Below are 17,577 nucleotides of genomic sequence, written 5' to 3'. Positions count from 1 at the left end.
TTAGAGCCCTTCTTTTCCCGCTCATTATGCATCAGCAACAAGCAGCAAGCAATTGTTCCTCCATCGCTGTGCAGCTGAGCAGAGAGACCTGACTGACCCGTGAGCAACTTCATGGTCCAAACTATTCATAGCTCTTGTGGACTAAAAGCCGAAGGGGAAATGGGACAGGTGCTTTAACCAGGGGGAGCATTTTTGTTGCAAATGAACAGGGTCGGACTCGGGCATCCTTTTATTTTTGTAATGATCATTAGGAATTGTCCCATCAATCCATAAGGATCTTCCTAAAGGGCGAAGAAGTGACCCGGAGGGGGATTCAGGTGCCCCTCCCGCCCCTCGCTCCCTCTCTCTCTCCCGTGCTCACGGTTAATGTTTACCCTGACAACCACCAAGGGACGGGGGATTCCAGCCCCTCTCTCTGTGCTCTCTTCCAGCAATTTCTGCCACTTTTGGGGATTCCCACAAAAAATCAATTAATCCAATGAGAGTGAGAGAGAGAGTTACCGGATATAGTAATTTCAGGCGGAGCGCAGCAGGCGAGAGAGCAGAGGGACGCTAGAGAGCAGAAGAGAAGAGAAAAAACAGGCAGCCTGGTCGCGCAAATCGACGTTCGACATCGAAAACCAAACTATACCCAGTTTTGCTGTGAGCCCTGCGTTTGCTCTGCTTGCTTTTGCTGGCTGGCTCTGCTATCACAGATTTGGGAAGGACATCTGGGACACCGTTTGGGATCAAATACAACGGATCGAGTCATATACTCAAGGGGATCGTCTCTGGAGAGATCAGAGAGAGAGAGATATTCTGCACACTACTATCGGACGATCAGAGAAGGAGAGAGAGGAGAGAAGAAGCAGGATCACGTTCTGAGAGGGTGACAGCGGTGCGTGAGAGAAGGGCCGAAGTGGGGGGAGGTCGTTTTTGGGTGCGACGATAGACCATCCTCCCTCCTCCTCCTGATCTTCATCACCATCATCATCAGAGGAAGAAGAGGAGAGAGGGTCACATCATTGCAAACAGTGAGGACACAGACGGGCTAAGCGTGAGTCACTGTTCATCTATCACCTGGGCTCGTGAATTTGTCAACTGATCATGAATCGACTTCCCTCCTCCTTCTTCTTCCGATGAGCAGAACCATGTCATCTCCGCCAAAGAACACTGTTGAACCTCCCAAGTCGCCATCGACTTTGATGCACACGCCTGCTCAGTCATCCTCGACTTTAGGTGGAGGAGATGCTGCGGCGATGACCAATTCGACCATTCCTACGACCTCTTCTTCTTCATCATCTCAACAAAAACCACCACCACCATCTCGCGCTTCACGTCCATCCGGCGTCAAGATGCCAACCCCACCAGGATACCAACGCACAGTTTCTTCTGGAGGACCGCGTTCACCTTCTTTAGGATTCGGTCAGAAGCCAAGGACGCCGACCAGTATGGAACCTTCTGTCAGTGGTCCATTAAGTCCAGGCTCTTCGAATCTGGGTCAAAATGCTTTCATATTCCCCATCCGATCCGTCTTCCAAGGCATCAATCCGTCCGATGCCGTCGATGAGTTTGGAAAGCCATTGACTGGCGACAAGGGGACACCACCAGGATCGTCGTTGAACAGAAATGGATCTCAGCGAGAAGGTGGTCATGCCAGATCTCCATCTCGTCAAGGTCCGATCGATCGCAAGTTTTCACAAGATTCCTCGGCCTCTGGGTTCGGATTGATAGATGAGGATGCTGGCATTCAGACCATTGCGCAAATGTTACAACAGAGTGCAAGTGCCACCTCGTCCACCAAAGACCCCTCTGCGCCTCGTGGTCCACCTGCCGTGGCCACTTTCAGTGGAAAGGTCGACAGGAGTGGTGACAAGCCAAAATCGGCCGGTGGATCCTCGAAGCAAGAGCAAGTCCATGGATTTTTCAGCGTCCCTGCCAATGTCACAGATACCGCTGAAAGCCCATTCTTTGCTGAAATTCGACGGGCGAGTGACGGCGATGATCGGGTCTCGACTGGCAGTGGCGGCCAAAATTTGCCGCAGCCATCGTCGCGCAACGAGGCCTCGACATCAAAGTCTCGAAACACTTCGACGTCTGCCATTGGGAGCGGCCTTCCCGACGAGAGCAAGTCACCCGTCGGTCAACCAGCTGTTCCACCTACCACGGCCAACTATCACGATAGACCAGGTCAAGTGCTCGGTGAGAAGCAATCGTTCTCACAGATTACCCCTTCATCGTCCAGTCATCGTCCTCAAGCTCAGACCCAAGACACTGGCTCGACCATCAAACCGACTCGCCCCAATCCACCACCTGCTGATAAGCAACCTCCAACATCGCAGCCCGAGATTCAGTCCCCTCTTCCCGTCCGTCCGCCTGGTGTGGGTTCATCCACTACTGGCAGCTCGGCCACCTCGAAGAACCGAGGATCGTCCACCGCTCTCGAACTTGACGAAGACGGCGTACAGGCTCTCGTTGGTGATTTCAGCGGGATCATTCGTCTCACCGAAGCTGGATCTCTGGCATCGACTGGTACCGGTACAGGTACTGGTACGGGCACAGGCACTGGTACCGGGACAGGTGGAGCAGGCACCGGCGAAGGATCAGGCATTGAGTCTGGCAACGCCAGACGCAAACATCGCAGACGTGACCGTCGATCTTCACCTGGAGCCGGAAGTGGACCCACTGGAGCCAAATTGGCTCAACAACAGCGATCAGCCAAAGTTTCAAGTACCCGAGCCACTGTACAAAACTTTGTCAATGAACAAGCACATACTGTCAATCTATCCGATCCCAACGCCCCCACACCTTCTCCGACACCACACACAATCGAGGAAGAACCGTCTTCCGACGCGGCCGCGGGGCCAGCTGAAGCTCGCGGCGAAGGATGGAGTGAGCGCAGTGAGAGCAGTCTCAGCGTCCGCGACAGTAGTGAGATGGCTACCGCTTCAACGGGAGACGAAAAGACCGAAACCGAAGAAGAAGTAGAAGAACCTATCGTCACATTCCGATTCGAGCATGTCGCGACGGATGACGGTCACCACGTTGTTGTTGGACGTGAAGGAAAGTTGCAGCGCTGTGAGGATGAACCGATCACAACACCTGGTGCCGTTCAAGGATTCGGAGTCTTGATTGTTCTCGAGGAGGATGTCGAGTCGGGCCGCTTACAGGTTCGACAAGTCTCTGAGGTGGGCTGGAAGCCAATTGAGAACGTTTGCATTTAGCTGATTTCCCTCCTGCAGAACTGTACCGAGCTGTTGGGTCTCTCCCCTCGATACCTCTTCCGCCTCGATTGCTTTTCCCGCATATTGACAAATGATCAAGAGGACATTCTCCGCGATAACATTGAGTATCTGCCAGATCCAGAGGGTGGGAAAGGTTCAGTCGAAGAGGAAGGCCCTCAAGTCTTCCTCCTATCCGGATTCGGTGAACCAGGCAGTGACGACAGTGACGAGGATGAATCTGCGTCTGCAGCAGCCGGACGTCGGCGTGAATGGACATGTTGGGTGGCTGCTCATCGACCGAATCAACCTACTTGGGATAAGACGGACGAGAACGGTGTTCCACTCGATCCACCAGAATTGTTTGTCCTGGAATTCGAGCTGGAGAGGGACAGCTTCAACCCCCTCATGCAGACATTCGAACCCACCAATCTATCTGGTGGCGACACACCGGACTCGGGCAGTCAAGGTACTGTCAGCGGAGCTTCCGGCAGACCTCCAAGTAACAGCAGTGGTGTCGATAGCATCAGTGCCAGTGTTGGTTCGACCACGACAATCGGTTCAGCCCCAACGCCTCGGCCCGGGCTCCCGCACAATGGATCATCTGGAGAGACCCAGGTTCAATCCCAGATCAGGAGCTCGATGGGCGAGACTGCATCTTCTGGCGACACTGCGACTTTGAATGCCTTCGCGGGCAGACCATCTTCTGGATCGGGTAGTACACAGCAAATCAGCTTCTCAACTCGGCCGTCGTCCAAGTTGCCACCGAACGCTCGCCCAATGGGTCTTGATGGTGTTGAAATGGAGATCCCGCTCGAGAAGATCATTGAATCCACGACAAACCACGCCCGACCATTACGTGCTTTGGAGCGGATGAGACGGACGGGTCTGCATCTCGACGGCGGATCTTCTGGTGATGGATCTGGCACGGGACCGTCCAGTGGACGAACACGTCGATCACGCAGACCGCGACGTCCCCCCGGTTCATCAACAGGTACTATGGACGTCTTTGCGGTCCTTGGTCAGATCAATGAACAGCTGGGTACGGCTCCTGATCTCGAGACTTTCCTCAAAATTACGGTCGGAGTTGTCCAGGATCTATGTCGATTCCATCGAGTCTTGATCTATCAATTTGACGAGCAATACAATGGTCAAGTGGTAGCTGAACTCGTGGAATGGGGCAAGACAACGGATCTCTTCAAGGGACTCATGTTCCCCGCTGCGGATATCCCTGCTCAAGCTAGACAACTGTACATGATCAACAAGGTTCGACTACTGTATGATCGATCTCAAACGACCGCTCGAATGGTCTTGAGGAGTAAAGACGATCTTGACCATCCATTGGACATGACCCACTGTTATCTCCGAGCCATGTCGCCGATCCATATCAAGTGTAAGTGGAGCTTTCAGACACTCAAAAAGATCCGCTAATCTCGTATAGACCTGGCCAATATGAATGTCCGATCTTCCATGTCGGTCTCCATCATGGCCTTTGGACAGCTTTGGGGTTTGATTGCTTGTCACTCTTACGGACACCATGGCATGCGTGTCTCGTTCCCTGTACGACAGATGATGAGGATCCTATCAGATTCCATCTCGAGGAATATTGAACGATTATCTTACGCCCAAAGACTGCACACGAGGAAATTGGTCAGTCCAAAGCTCTTTGTCTCTTTCCTAGAATCTCGGTATGCTAACATTTTCTACAGATCTCCACAATCCCTACACAACATCATCCGACGGGATACATTGTTTCCAATGCTGACGATCTGCTTCAAATATTCGATGCGGATTCTGGTCTTTTGGTCATTGGTGATGGTTGCAAGTTGCTCGGAAAGTGAGCGAGCGAGAGCCATAGGGAGAGTCTTGACTGACGGTCACAGCAACGAGCAAGGTACAGCCATGTTGGCGATTGCCGAGTTCTTGCGTATCATGAAATTCGAGTAGGTTCCTTGGTCAAGCTTTTTGTATCGTGCGCTGACACGTCCCAGCAATCTCAAAGCTTCTAATCATATCTCCCGAGACTTTCCCGATCTTGTCTTGCCCCGTGCTCAGGATACAATCGCCGGCCTACTCTACGTCCCTCTTACTGCCAAGGCTGGTCAAGACTTTATCGTCTTTCTGCGTAAAGGCCAGGTTCGAGAAGTCCAATGGGCAGGCAAGCCATACAAGGACGAAAAGACTGGTGATGCCGCGAGTCTGGAACCGCGAAAGTCGTTCAAAATGTGGTCCGAGACCGTCTTTGGAAGAAGTCGAGCTTGGACAGATGACCAACTTGAATCGGCTGGCGTTCTCGCGCTCATCTACGGAAAGTTCATACAAGTCTGGCGAGAGAAACAGACCGCCATGGCGAGCAATCAACTCACCGCGATCCTGTTATCCAACACCAGTCATGCGGTCCGAACGCCCCTGTCCCAGATCATCAACACGCTCGAGTTGGCCTTGTCTGGAAACATTGACGAAGATGTTCGAGGCATGTTGGAGAACAGTCATCAAGCCAGTCGAGCTCTCCTGTTCCACGTTCATGATCTTCTCGATCTGACGCGTATAGAGACGGGTAATGAGACCGCGTTTAACGATCCTTTCAACATTCGACAGAGCATAGACGACGCCGTCAGGTTGTACCGGACTGAAGCGGCTCGTCGAGGCATCGAGTTCAGAGTCACGACTGGTTCGGATCTACCCGACCAAGTTATTGGAGACTTCCGAAAGATCAAGACGGTTATTTCCAACTTGGTGGCCAACTCTGTAAAGTACACAGAACAAGGTCATATCGAAGTATACTGCGGTGTGTCAAAGAATGGCACCGAGACTGCTCAGGTGGCTCGAAGTGGATACATCCCGATCGAGATTGTGGTCTCTGACACGGGATGTGGTATCCCCACTGAGAAACTCGAAGCCATGTTCATCACTTTGGAAGGTGCCGAGGAGCTCAAGACGGAAGGCACAGGTCTCGGCTTAGGACTGGCCGTCGTTGCTCGTATCGTCGAACAGCTGGCCGGTCAATTACGAGCTGAATCTGAAGTCGGTGTTGGAACTCGGTTCTTCTTCACCCTGCAAATGCTTATTGCTGGAGGAGCTCCTGAATTTGCAAGTCAACGATCTGGTGGTACCTCATCTGGTGGATCGGCTGCTGTAGTGCGCCCTCGAAAGGGATCATCTGGTGGATCCGTCGGATCTCGCGGATCATCTCACGTATCGGAGATCGATTCATTCGTTCAAGATTTCGCCGCGTCGCATATGCTGGCTCCGGTTGGTGCGGACGATTCAAGGTTACGAGATGCCGAGGAACGAATGACTAGGCCGGGTACCTTCCCGGTGACGGATTCCTCTTGGCCTGTTCGACCGAGCAAGATGGATGCTGATAATACCCAATCTATGGGCGGGTCACAGACTTCGTCTAAATCTCCCAAGGAGCCCCACCCTTCCTCACCCATCGCTCGTCCCCCCATTTCCACGAATCGGTCTCTCTCGTACCGTTTGCCGAATAAACCTGCTTCATCGAGTCAAGATCGCCAATTCAACCATCACCACCACCATGGGCCTGTAAAGGAGGCAAGGGGTTCAAGGTCAGAATCGAGATTACGAGTCATGGTTGTCGAGGACGACGCTATCAACAGTCAGATCCTGACCAAGCGATTGAGGATGGACAAGCACGCCGTGGTGGTTGTTACGAATGGTCAGGAAGCCGTCGACGCGTTGAAGAATGATTGGGACATTGATGCCATCCTGATGGATATACAGTGAGTGGAGATATGCTGTCGTGAATAAGAACGTTTGGGTGTTGATTGTGCCCTTTTTCCCAGAATGCCAATCATGGATGGTCGAACTGCCGCTCGAGAGATCCGTAAATTGGAAAGCACCACTTCTCCGCCCAAGAATATCACACCCTTGCGTGTAGATGGTCGTGTTCCCATTTTCGCAGTCAGCGCGAGTCTTTATGAATCAGATCGACCGACTCTGATGGAGAACTTTGATGGATGGTTACTCAAGCCACTGGGTAAGCGCAACCATTTGTAACCACATAGGGTTCTCGCTGACTTTACGTTCCAGACTTTACCCGTGTCCGAGCACTCTTAGCATGTCTTCAGGACCCCTCGAAACGTTCCCAAGAGGTTTACGTTACTGGTCATTGGGAACGTGGTGGTTTCTTCAAAGGTGAGTCTGACATTCGCGGCGGCGTTTGTGTTCAGTCACTCATGCCATATCTGCTAGATGCGAAACGTCAAAAGTGAAATGAATCAAAAATCAAAAAAGTCTGATCAACAATACGAAGGATCGCAATGCCTGTGTCTTGGATCTCAAAGCAAGATGAAGAAGAAAGAAAAATCGTCTGTAAACACCCACTGTATCGTCTACGAGTCGTCCCATCACGAATGCCTCCCTTCCCCCCCCCCTCCTCATCCTATCAAACTTGCGGAAATGTGTCTTTTTGGAACAGGTTTTCCCTTTCCCCATTCACCGGATCGACCACCTTTGGACTTGATAGAAACGACACGACATCTGTCTTCCTCCCATCCACATTTCTACTTTTTATTATTATTATTGCATCCATCGCATCGACCGACAAAGTAATATCATACACGCATTACTGGCACTCTTTTTGGTTTCTCTACGTCTTTCCCCAGTTCTCTCGGTCTATTCTTTCGCTGTCTTATCGTGTATGCATGCACGATTGATTTGCCGTGTTGTTTGCGCCGTGGGCTATTGAAGCGTGCCCCCGTGATTGAATCATCTAGCGACCAGGCAGCGGAGTGGTAACCCGGCGGCGAATCGTTTCGTGAGGGCAGCCCGCATAGTTGCGGGCCAGAATACTCCGAGCAAGTCCTATTCATCGATCATGGCTGGTAAGCCGAAGGTGACGCGTTCTTGCCCCATGTCCTGCTCTCACTTTCTCTTGAATCTCTGGTCCCATTCACGATCACAGTGTGGCGCTGGCGAATGAGAGCTATTCTGGCACCTTGAGAGCATTGCGGTGGGTGACGCGCCTCCTCAGAAGAAGAAGATGTCCGATTATGGACTTCCCGGTGAGGCTCGTTTTCGCTGACCTCAGCCCGAACGCGCGCTGAGACGCGCTTCGCTACCATTATTTATTATGTTTGTGGCTCGTGGCGTTCGTTGATACCTGAACGACTACTCTTGCCCTGGAACACAAGTATGCTTGATACTCCTCATGCCGACACAGTTTCTTGGGCAGGGGGTGGGAAGACAAGGAGAGAAGAAGAGCACTGAAGGTGACAGATTTCTACGGTGAAAGATGGGATAGAGAGGTGGCTTGTGCGACAGAGGAGCGAGAAAGGAGACTTGACTCGAGCGCTCGATTCAAGTAATAGTGCTCGAGAAACGATCGATGGCGTTTTATCGTGTATGCTTTTCTTTTGTGGATTTCGTACACCACCATTGTTGTTGTGGTGGTTGTTTTGGGTGACGAACAGATCTTAGAATCGATAAGCGTAGTCCACCTCTCCAAAGACACGGCTTGCATTGACGAACCAGTCCAACTCTCAACCGTGTAGCATCGCAAAGTATCCAGCCCTCTTGGTCAGTCAGTGCAGCAAGAAAGAATCAGCGTCATGTTTCGTCAACTATTTGTCCTGTGTACTTTGGCTTGCGTTCTCGCTGCCCCTCCATTTCGACGCATTTCCAAGCCCGTGACACGATCATCAACGGTCGATAAACGGGATGCCTTGTCGTATTCCTCTCCGTACAGATACGACGACGAGACGAGTGATGAATGGGAGTCGGTGGCTCTGGTGGAAGAAGAAGGAGGAGGATACTACGACGAGGAGGAGGATGATGAAAAATGTTCCAGTGAATGTTCCCCACAGTATGATCGATATGGCAGATCATTACCTCTATGCTCGAGAGAAAGTCTAAAGCATACTTGTGAGTATCACAGGACGATGACGATGACGATGTTGATGATAATGAGGATGCTAAACGTTCCCGTTCATTTTTTCAGTCGCTTGTGCCAAATGTATCGACGCGACTTGGAGTTATGACAAATGGGACGAGAGCGCCATGGCCGAGTATGAGCGTATCTCGAACGCGTGCACGGACTGGAACGACGGACAGTAAGTCAGTCCCACTGCTGCTCCTGCTTCTAAGAGCGAAAGACGCTAACAAATACCCTGCCCTCCAACAGGCAACCTTGGACTTACGAGCAGGTGGGACCGCTGGACCGAGCCCTCAAGCGTGCATAAGGGTCATAGATCCACAATGACACCGTTGTATCTTATCATACACCATCATACCATGTCTCGTCTATCAGGACACAGATGCATTTCCCTTCCCTACTTTTGACATGTCAGTGTCGAGATGGGATCGACCGAGCTACACAGTCTAAGCGCACGTCCGTCATCTACTCCTGGAGCTTCTTCTTGAGCATGTCTTTGCAGGTCGCACCGTCCTTGGCGAATCCTCTGATACCCTCGTGAAGCTTGTCGAACGCCATGTTGTCGTCGAATAGTTGCCATCGGAAAGCAGGCTCATCGTTAAGGAATGAGACCTTTTCTTCGCTGGCCTGGTGAGAAGTGGAGGCGTCGAGCTTCTTAGGCACGTCGTCGCTGAGCAAGGCATCAGTATCATGTCTTCGCCCCCGAGTTCCAGGTTTGCGCCATCGATCCCACTCACTTGGACTTTTGCAGTTCTTCGAGCAATTTCGGGGCAATGGTCAGATAGTCACATCCTGCCAACTCCTTGATCTCCCCGACGTTTCGGAACGAAGCTCCCATGACGATGGTCTTGTATCCGTGTTGTTTATAGTAGTTGAATATCCTCTGGACAGACTTGACACCCGGGTCAGTCTCAGCTGTGTACTCCTCGCCAGTGGACTTTTTGTACCAGTCGAGAATCTGGGTGAAGACGTGAGTCTTTGATCTTGGAGGTCTTAGTATCGCAACTCACTCGGCCAACGAAAGGAGAGATCAGAGTGACTCCGGCTTCGGCACAAGCAACAGCTTGAGCGAATCCGAAGAGAAGGGTCAGGTTGCAGCTGTGGCGGGTGTGAGCTGAGAATCGGACGGGACAATTCAGCTCACTGGATACCCTCCTTTTCAAGCTTCTCAGCGGCGTGGATACCCTCCCAGGTAGAGGCGATCTGGATGAATGTCAACCCGTGCCTAGCCAAGTCTCGCAAATCGCTTTCACCTTGATCAAAACACGGTCCTTGCTGATTCCAGCTTCCTCGTACAGCTTGATAATCTGGTGGGCCTTGTTGATAGTTCCCTCTGTAAAGCGTCAACGAATGCATTCAAGCGGGTTGCTTTGCATGCTGTTGCTGCTTCATGCTGAACTCACGCTCGTCGAAGGAGAACTTGGCGTCGACCTCGGTGGAGACTCGACCGGGCACGATCTTGAGGATCTCCTTTCCAAATTCGACCAACAAGGCGTCCAAAGCGTTCTCAGATTGGACGTCGATATCACTGAGGAATAAGTCAATATACGAGGGCGATTCACGCACTCACCCTCCTTTCTTCTTGGCGTACTCAACGGCGGCGTTGATGACCTTGTCATAAGATCCCATCTTGGTGGCGGCCAAGCTGGGTTGACATCAGCTAAAACACGTTTTGAGAGGTGAGGGCATCAGGGGTATTGTTTAGCGGCTTGGAATAGTCTCTTTCCTTAAGGCCTGACTCGGAGCAGCAAGCTTCGTCCACTTACATCAAGGAAGGGTTGGTGGTGGCATCTTGGGGCTTGTAAGCTCCAATGGCTTCGAAGTCTCCAGAATCAGAGACGACGACGGTGCCGGATCTGTTGGACAAAAGGGACGAATGACATGTCAGCGCAGGGGCCCAGAGGTGAGATGATAACCAGTAGCTGTACATACGCTTTGAGTTGTTCGAGCGAGTTGGCCATTTTTAGTTGATGGTATGTGGAGAGAGTCGAAATGTTGTGGGTTAGGGTTTTTCAACGAAAGTGTGGTGCAGCCGTTCGGGACTGTACGGTCCGAGATGTGAATCGTTATTGGGGAGAATGACGGAAGATAGGTGGGTGCCACACGGAAACTCGCCGAGTAATTATAAACGCCGCGTGGCGAAGTTGTGAGTCAGTAGTTTTGTGGCACGTGTGATGGTGGCGATAGGGGCAGCTGGTACAACCGATGATGAGGTATGTTTTGCTGATGTCAGGAGACAATATGATGACACGTCAGATATCGCGTGGCGCAGAGCATGGGTGATGCTGGATGACAGATTGGGCTGTACATGTTGGAGACGACGTATTTCATACTCACCATGTCCATCGCTCAAGATGCCACTAAAGCAGCGTATCATTCTCCAGCTTACAACGCAGCGGGATCCGCCATGATGAGGTGGGAGGCCACTCCACTCGCCTAGACTGAGCGAGATTTTGACACTATTCCACCCCCCAGCTTCACGCCAGTCAACCAGATTCATCAACATTTGTGCGGTCTTCACGTCTACGCCATTGATCCATCTCGGTCGGTGGTAGCTCATCACTTCTGTACGCACCTCTCGAGAGATTTGCACCAATGCGTGATTTACGATTGCGATAAGGCAGATGCGAGGCTGATAGTTGGGTCGAGCGAAGCCGAATGAAAGTCGTATCTGACTGGGTACAGGAATAGAGTATGTCATTAGTGAAGACAGGTTTGTAGCTTTACCAGAGGAGGAGAAGAAGGTAAATCTTGTACCCGAGCGCAGGGCGCCCTTCAGACTGACCCCCTATACAGTACTGGCATAGTCACAAGTTTGAAGTGGAGTCTGGCATGTTGGTCTTGGGTACGAAGACAATCGTGCCGAGTGAGTGGATCCACCTTTCATCCCAGAGCCCACCTTGACATTCACCTTCCAGACGCCATGACGACGGCTGCGGAGCGTCCAGCCATGATGGAGCTGCATCGAACGTATGGCAAGACGATCCATACTTGGTGAGTTGGGGGGGTTGCTCCAACCAAGAAAACATACACAGGTAACAAAGACTGATCTCTCGCCAATAGGCAACCTGACATTCAACCTGATCTCCCACTTGGCCCTCCTCAACTCATGATGGCGTACACCGATTTCGAACAGGTCGATCAGTCTCTTCTCGACAAGAGGGACAAGTGGGTGATGAGACACATAGCGTCTGAGAGGCTAATGCTTTGTTCTGCACAGGGAGATGGGTTTAGCCACGAGTACATTTCGAACCAATCGTCTGGGATACCTCAAATCTGAGGACATACAGCGACCCGTTGCGGGCGGCTGTGATACGTGGACACGGGGAGACCGTTTGTCCTTCAGCCTCTCGGGGAAAGAACAGGATGCAGAAGCAAAGTAGCCTTTAAGAGGATTGCATGTTGTACAATCGCCCTAAGCTCATGTCACTCACACCTGCATAGCTGCCTCTGAGCGCCACACTCGTCACTGCCACTCGATCATTTTTTGGGACGTAATTCCAGGCCCAGCCAGGCCAACTTCACATAGCCAGATTTCATGAGGTCCTTCTCTCACTGAGGCTGGCTAGCTCACGTTCTCATCTTAATGTTCATGTTCAGTCGTGCGCCTTCACCCACATGCTTGGACCATCCATAGAGGTATATGCCTATGCACCGCGTTTTTTCTCCCCTACCCAAGGACAGTCCCCGCGGGTGAATTTTCTTGCGGGAGGTAAACAAGCCCGCCGCCCGCCTTTTTCCCACCTCGACTCTTGGCTCATGGGTTTCATGGCGTGCTGATAGTCATTATAGCAGGAGGAGGCTTCCGGGAGCATCATCGATGAGTGCAGTATAGGAGGCTCTAGATAGAAAGTAACGAGACGAGGACATGATTCATAGCAATTCACTCACAAGAATACAATAAGAGGGAGCTGAAGCTCGACTGCAACGCTCAGATCATCATCAAGTTTGGGGGGAAGGGGAAACAACCAGAGAGACAAGGGGGAAAAATTAAAGGGGGGGGGGAAAGAGAAATAATAGTCCATCAATCCCCTCTCTTTTACTTTACAACACCCACCCGGCCAGCTAGCACATCGATCCTGCCTTCCTCGACGCATCCTCACTCTCATTTAACATATCACACACCATACTCGGGAGCCAACTGCGACACACACACACACACACTCTCTCTTTGCCCATCTTTCTCTCTCCTCCCCCTCTCGCTGGGACTATCTCACCGGTCAATTCATCTCAAACATCATTCTCAGACCTTTGTGTGCGCGAACGAGCCACACGACAGTTCCACTCACACGTACAGTCTGATAGATTCGGAGAGCACATCAAACAAAGGACTCCGATCCCATCTCTGCGCCGCTCTACCGTACTAGTTTGACGGTCGATAGACCCTCAAGCTCGATTCAACACTCTCGAACCCAAGGTGAGTCTCGCCTCGAGCCTTTGATCAAAAGACCTTGTCAAACACGCCCCGTCACGGATGATTTGCTGATGACGGCTCCAGCTCTCCTTTCCAACATGTTTGATCGTCCGCCCTTCCGAGTAGGCTTAATGGGTGGCCTGTCAGCAGATACCCACGTCAAGCGAGCAGGTGCGTAGGATCCGCCGTTCGAAACCCCTTTTCTCACATTCCCACAGCGTGTGATCTTGCCAGCGGTGCATTGTACAGCTTTCCCAATGCCAGCTCTGTCGTCGATGCCAGTCAACCCGTCACATTCAAATGGAACACTGCCTGCCCAATGGACACGGATGTCGACTTGTATCTCTACGCCGCGTCCTCTCAGAATGGTCAGATCCAAGTTTGGCTAAATGCTCCTTTTGCCAGCGGCGAATACACCGCTATTCTTCGACCCAAGTGGTGGAACGACACCACCACCGCAGATCTCCAATTGACCATCCTGAATGCGGGCACACAACCTTGGGACAGCACCTCGCCTCCTGGACCCATCTTCAAAGTCACGTACCCAGCTGACAAGATGTTCACCACCACCACTGTCAACGGTCAAGCTCAGACCAACACGGCTGCAGCAGCTGCGACCCAGAGCAAAGACACTATCTTCCAAAATGTCTCCGTAAATGACGCTGGCAGGAGTGGTATTTCGAAAGGAGCTATCGCGGCTGCTGTCATTGTTCCGCTTCTCTTCCTTGCCGTCATTGCCGGCGTGGCCGTCTGGTTCTGGCGGAAGAGAGAAGCTGAAAAGCTCAAACGATGGTCTCAGGCCATGTCCAGTGCTTCAAACCTCGAGTGGGAGAAAGGTGCTCGACCTGGGGAGACGCGAGGAGCGGTCCTCAGTCGACCCAACACAAACTTTTCAGCTCGACCCATGTCTCAATTTTCTGGTCGACCAAACTCTCACGCGACATCTTCAGTCTATGCGGTGGAGAATAATATGGCTGGAACTGGAGCTGCTGGCAACTTCCCTCACCCACCTGCGTTTGGTCAATTCCGTTCGCAGTCTGCTGAAAACCTCTCGATTCGTTCGTCCATGGTATTGCCAGACGGCTCTGTGAGGCAATCTCGTATCTCTTTCGCCGAGACGACGCGTGGAGATCGTCGATCGAGATTGTCCGTCGGTGATAACCTCAGTCGACCAAACATTGCCGGAAGACTCCCCGCTGGTTCTAGGTCTGCCGACGCGCTTCACACCATGGGACATCAACGAAACGCTTCATATGCTACTGGAAGTGCTATCGCCGATGAGGACGACATCAACGTTTCACCCTCCCAACTCCAAGGCCCCGATGCATTTGCCGACGCGCAAATGCGACGAGCAGCCAATGGCCAGCGAATCGGACGTAAGAGTATTCTCGGTGGCTCTAGGCGAAACAGTACAACTAGTACGATCGACGCGGCGGATCTGAAATACGCAGACAGCGCAAGAGGATCAGTTGATGAGCTTCGTGAGATGGAAGCTTCGGTCCGTAAGTGGCTTTGCGCTGACCTCCTTTCTCTAGCTAATGACCTCTCAGTCGCTCGACGATCGCAAATCTCTTTAACCTCTAGATCTTCACCGGCTCCTGGATCTGCTGGTCCTACGCATCAATATTACGATACCAACCAGATGGAATCTCTTTCAGCTGAACCCTCGCCCGTCCACCCCCTCAGTCCGTCTGGACAAGCGGGACCCGGAGGATCCTCGACCGTTCAATATGGTCCTGATCAGATGTTGGCAGTCTACGCTCAACGTAAAGCTGGAACTCCCATGGCTTCTGCCCCTGCTCCTGGCGACATGAGGTCATTTGTTCATCTGAACAACGGGACAATGTCTTCGAACGCAGTCAATGCCTTGCCTCATCCTGGACCAAAGTACAACAACTTGGCCGTCCCGCCAAACGGCAAAGGTCAAACGAGGAACAGTGATGGCAGCGCGTACTCTGAAGATGCGGTCGGCGAGGCGAGATAAGGTGTGAAGGGAGATTACTGGTGACTACGCTTCGTTCCGGGTCTGAGACCCTTTCCTGAACCACCACACCTTACATTTTGGACATTCTATCCTGATCTCGTTTTCGGCTCGTTCAACATGCTTTGTTTGTTTTTATAGTCTTTGGCTTTGGCTCTGGCCTCGGAGGGTTGTGTATGCACCGGATGGCTAGTCGAGCGATGGGCCACACCATACGACCATTGATGGTCACGATTGTGGCGGATGGGCCGCCAGACACGACAGATTCCTGTGTGCCGGTTTTGTCAATCGCTGCGACCTTTTCAGTATAGCCAACTAGGTGCAGGAATCTTCAGCCTTTGCATGTGTTTGCGGGCCGTCAAGTGATGATCGATTGCTCCAGAGGACTTCAAAACCTCGTCAACGATCACGAGTGGTCCAAGGGGCTGAAACGGCTGACATGGGCGATGACTTTCTCTCTCTCTGTCTGTGCTGTCTCCGATCACTGACATGGACATCGACGTGGCACGCTTTGATCGCTCTCGTTTGACGAGATTGGTGATGGAAAGGAACGACGATGAGTGGGGGTGAACATATAAAGGCTTTGATATCGTCAACGGTACACCGTTCTTCAGTCCCCCTTTGCCACTTGTTCTCTTCACGATCCCTCACTTGTCATTCACTGTATATCTGTCGCATACTGTGTGTACAATGTCGCAATCATCGCTTGATTATCCCGAGATGGTGCGTGGGGACTGAGGAGAGAGACAGAGTCGCTGGTTTGCTGACTTTTCTTCCGTGGCAGAAAGAACTGTTTGACAGGAATGCAGCTTGGTCGGCTCAAGTCTGGAAAAAGGATCCGGGGGTATGTTTGCTTTGGGCGGGACTTGTTTTGCAGGTGCTACGAGAAGCGGTCACGAGCTGACGTACAACGTGCAGTTCTTTCCTCGTCATTTTCCCGGACAACGACCTGAGATCATGTGGATCGGATGTGAGGCGGGGCTTCCCCTCGTGAACGAGATCTCTTCGTCAACTGACGTGTATCGGTAGGCTCTGATGCAAGAGTACCAGAGACCACCATCATGGGCTGTCATCCTGGTGATATTTTCGTTCAGAGGAACGTTGCCAAGTGAGAATATAAGCACTGAGTAAGGCTGACCAGTTCTGTGCAGTACCTATTCGCCGGCCGACGACAGTCTCAATGCTGTCTTGATGATCGCCTTGCAAAACTTCAAAGTCAAACATATTGTCATCACGGTACGTATGCTCCGGGCCCCCGTCACTGGCCGCCTGCTGACACCCACTTGACAGGGTCACACCAATTGCGTAGGCTGTAATCAAGCGCTGAACATGTCTCGACTTCCTTCTGTCCCTCCTACCACTGCCCTGCAACGATACATCCAACCCGTAGCCGCATTAGCTCGATCCCTGACCGGTGAGAACGGGCTCCCAAGTTTGGACCTGCTCGTAGAAGAGAACGTCTGTCAGCAAGTGAAGAATATCGAAGCCTCCGATGTCATTCGAAATGTGAGTCATGCTTTCAGGCTCAGTCCTGGAACTCATCCTCCTGTGTAGGATTGGAAACGACGCGGAACAGATGGTGTGGTGATTCATGGTTGGGTCTACCATCTTGAGAATGTGAGTTTCAACCTATAGCTCTTCGCTTGTCTGACATCGATGGCCTAGGGAACCATCAGAGATCTGAATGTATCTGTGGGACCTCCGGGTCATGTAGCTGGGAAGAGGACAACGAATGGTGTCTGGTTCTGAGGTTTCGTTTTATTTGGGTTATTGTAAAGTATCATGACGTGTCATTGTATGGGGGTGCACGTTTATCAACCACCGATGATGACGCACCGGCCGCACTGGGCAAATACCCAAGTTTGAGGAAGGGAACACTCTGCTTCTTTTGTATCTGTATCATTTTCATCCCGTCCACCACCACCATGGCCAAGCGAGCTCCTTCGACGAGCTCAGTCTTCAGTAAAGGCCAGTTCGATGTTCTGAGCGTAGATGAAGGACCATCCTACGAGGAAGAGCCGGAAGAGACCCAGAAGCAGAGGTGCGTGAAAGACTCTGATACTTTGACTGACTGCGTTGCGAATAG

General features: G+C 51.9%; 6 protein-coding genes across 6 annotated transcripts; 5 read left to right on the top strand and 1 right to left on the bottom strand.

Annotated features, from left to right (window-relative positions):
* Nucleotides 1-991: 991 nt before the first annotated feature.
* BD324DRAFT_157821 (hypothetical protein) lies at nucleotides 992-7,606 on the top strand. Its single transcript, XM_022012049.1, has 9 exons — nucleotides 992-3,167; nucleotides 3,222-4,593; nucleotides 4,642-4,850; nucleotides 4,910-5,037; nucleotides 5,084-5,143; nucleotides 5,192-6,943; nucleotides 7,007-7,200; nucleotides 7,254-7,358; nucleotides 7,416-7,606. Exons 1-9 carry the CDS (start codon nucleotides 1,119-1,121, stop codon nucleotides 7,433-7,435), a joined length of 5,889 nt encoding a protein of 1,962 aa, XP_021868795.1. The 5' UTR covers nucleotides 992-1,118; the 3' UTR covers nucleotides 7,436-7,606.
* A 1,167-nt stretch (nucleotides 7,607-8,773) lies between these two features.
* Nucleotides 8,774-9,403, top strand: BD324DRAFT_653304 (hypothetical protein; the record flags this gene model as incomplete). The annotated part of the gene is made up of 3 exons (XM_022018640.1): nucleotides 8,774-9,086; nucleotides 9,163-9,274; nucleotides 9,346-9,403. The coding sequence occupies 3 exons, from the start codon at nucleotides 8,774-8,776 to the stop codon at nucleotides 9,401-9,403; spliced, it is 483 nt and encodes a 160-aa protein (XP_021868794.1).
* BD324DRAFT_594336 (hypothetical protein) lies at nucleotides 9,064-11,421 on the bottom strand. Its single transcript, XM_022013828.1, has 11 exons — nucleotides 11,353-11,421; nucleotides 10,863-11,309; nucleotides 10,667-10,741; nucleotides 10,500-10,624; nucleotides 10,350-10,429; nucleotides 10,241-10,299; nucleotides 10,107-10,194; nucleotides 9,834-10,054; nucleotides 9,346-9,766; nucleotides 9,133-9,274; nucleotides 9,064-9,086 (listed from the first exon to the last, which is right to left on the bottom strand). The coding sequence occupies exons 2-9, from the start codon at nucleotides 11,024-11,026 to the stop codon at nucleotides 9,562-9,564; spliced, it is 1,017 nt and encodes a 338-aa protein (XP_021868793.1). The 5' UTR covers nucleotides 11,027-11,309; nucleotides 11,353-11,421; the 3' UTR covers nucleotides 9,064-9,086; nucleotides 9,133-9,274; nucleotides 9,346-9,561.
* A 13-nt stretch (nucleotides 11,422-11,434) lies between these two features.
* Nucleotides 11,435-12,930, top strand: BD324DRAFT_664212 (hypothetical protein; the record flags this gene model as incomplete). The annotated part of the gene is made up of 7 exons (XM_022018906.1): nucleotides 11,435-11,511; nucleotides 11,572-11,734; nucleotides 11,790-11,840; nucleotides 11,893-11,962; nucleotides 12,015-12,090; nucleotides 12,160-12,264; nucleotides 12,317-12,930. The coding sequence occupies 7 exons, from the start codon at nucleotides 11,435-11,437 to the stop codon at nucleotides 12,477-12,479; spliced, it is 705 nt and encodes a 234-aa protein (XP_021868792.1). The 3' UTR covers nucleotides 12,480-12,930.
* A 678-nt stretch (nucleotides 12,931-13,608) lies between these two features.
* BD324DRAFT_653301 (hypothetical protein) lies at nucleotides 13,609-15,494 on the top strand (the record flags this gene model as incomplete). Its single annotated transcript, XM_022018639.1, has 3 exons — nucleotides 13,609-13,681; nucleotides 13,729-15,012; nucleotides 15,061-15,494. 3 exons carry the CDS (start codon nucleotides 13,609-13,611, stop codon nucleotides 15,492-15,494), a joined length of 1,791 nt encoding a protein of 596 aa, XP_021868791.1.
* A 687-nt stretch (nucleotides 15,495-16,181) lies between these two features.
* BD324DRAFT_643468 (carbonic anhydrase) lies at nucleotides 16,182-17,240 on the top strand (the record flags this gene model as incomplete). The annotated part of the gene is made up of 8 exons (XM_022017549.1): nucleotides 16,182-16,214; nucleotides 16,276-16,335; nucleotides 16,410-16,461; nucleotides 16,521-16,599; nucleotides 16,643-16,727; nucleotides 16,782-16,997; nucleotides 17,046-17,108; nucleotides 17,157-17,240. 8 exons carry the CDS (start codon nucleotides 16,182-16,184, stop codon nucleotides 17,238-17,240), a joined length of 672 nt encoding a protein of 223 aa, XP_021868790.1.
* Between the last annotated feature and the right edge of the window lie 337 nt (nucleotides 17,241-17,577).

The sequence above is a fragment of the Kockovaella imperatae genome (assembly GCF_002102565.1).
Source record: "Kockovaella imperatae strain NRRL Y-17943 chromosome Unknown BD324scaffold_14, whole genome shotgun sequence".
NCBI classification, from domain to species: Eukaryota; Fungi; Basidiomycota; class Tremellomycetes; order Tremellales; family Cuniculitremaceae; genus Kockovaella; species Kockovaella imperatae.
Note: the sequence above shows the minus strand (reverse complement) of the source record. Positions and strands in the feature narration are given on the sequence as shown.

Excerpts from the sequence above, each read along its gene's own strand:
- BD324DRAFT_157821 (XM_022012049.1), top strand. The coding sequence starts at position 1,119 with ATGAGCAGAACCATGTCATCTCCGCCAAAGAACACTGTTGAACCTCCC. Across the intron at positions 3,168-3,221 it reads AGGTTCGACAAGTCTCTGAG|AACTGTACCGAGCTGTTGGG; the intron begins GTGGGCTGGAAG and ends TCCCTCCTGCAG. Across the intron at positions 4,851-4,909 it reads GACTGCACACGAGGAAATTG|ATCTCCACAATCCCTACACA; the intron begins GTCAGTCCAAAG and ends CATTTTCTACAG.
- BD324DRAFT_594336 (XM_022013828.1), bottom strand. The coding sequence starts at position 11,026 with ATGTACAGCTACTGGTTATCATCTCACCTCTGGGCCCCTGCGCTGACA. Across the intron at positions 10,742-10,862 it reads ACCACCAACCCTTCCTTGAT|CTTGGCCGCCACCAAGATGG; the intron begins GTAAGTGGACGA and ends ATGTCAACCCAG. Across the intron at positions 10,625-10,666 it reads TACGCCAAGAAGAAAGGAGG|TGATATCGACGTCCAATCTG; the intron begins GTGAGTGCGTGA and ends CTTATTCCTCAG.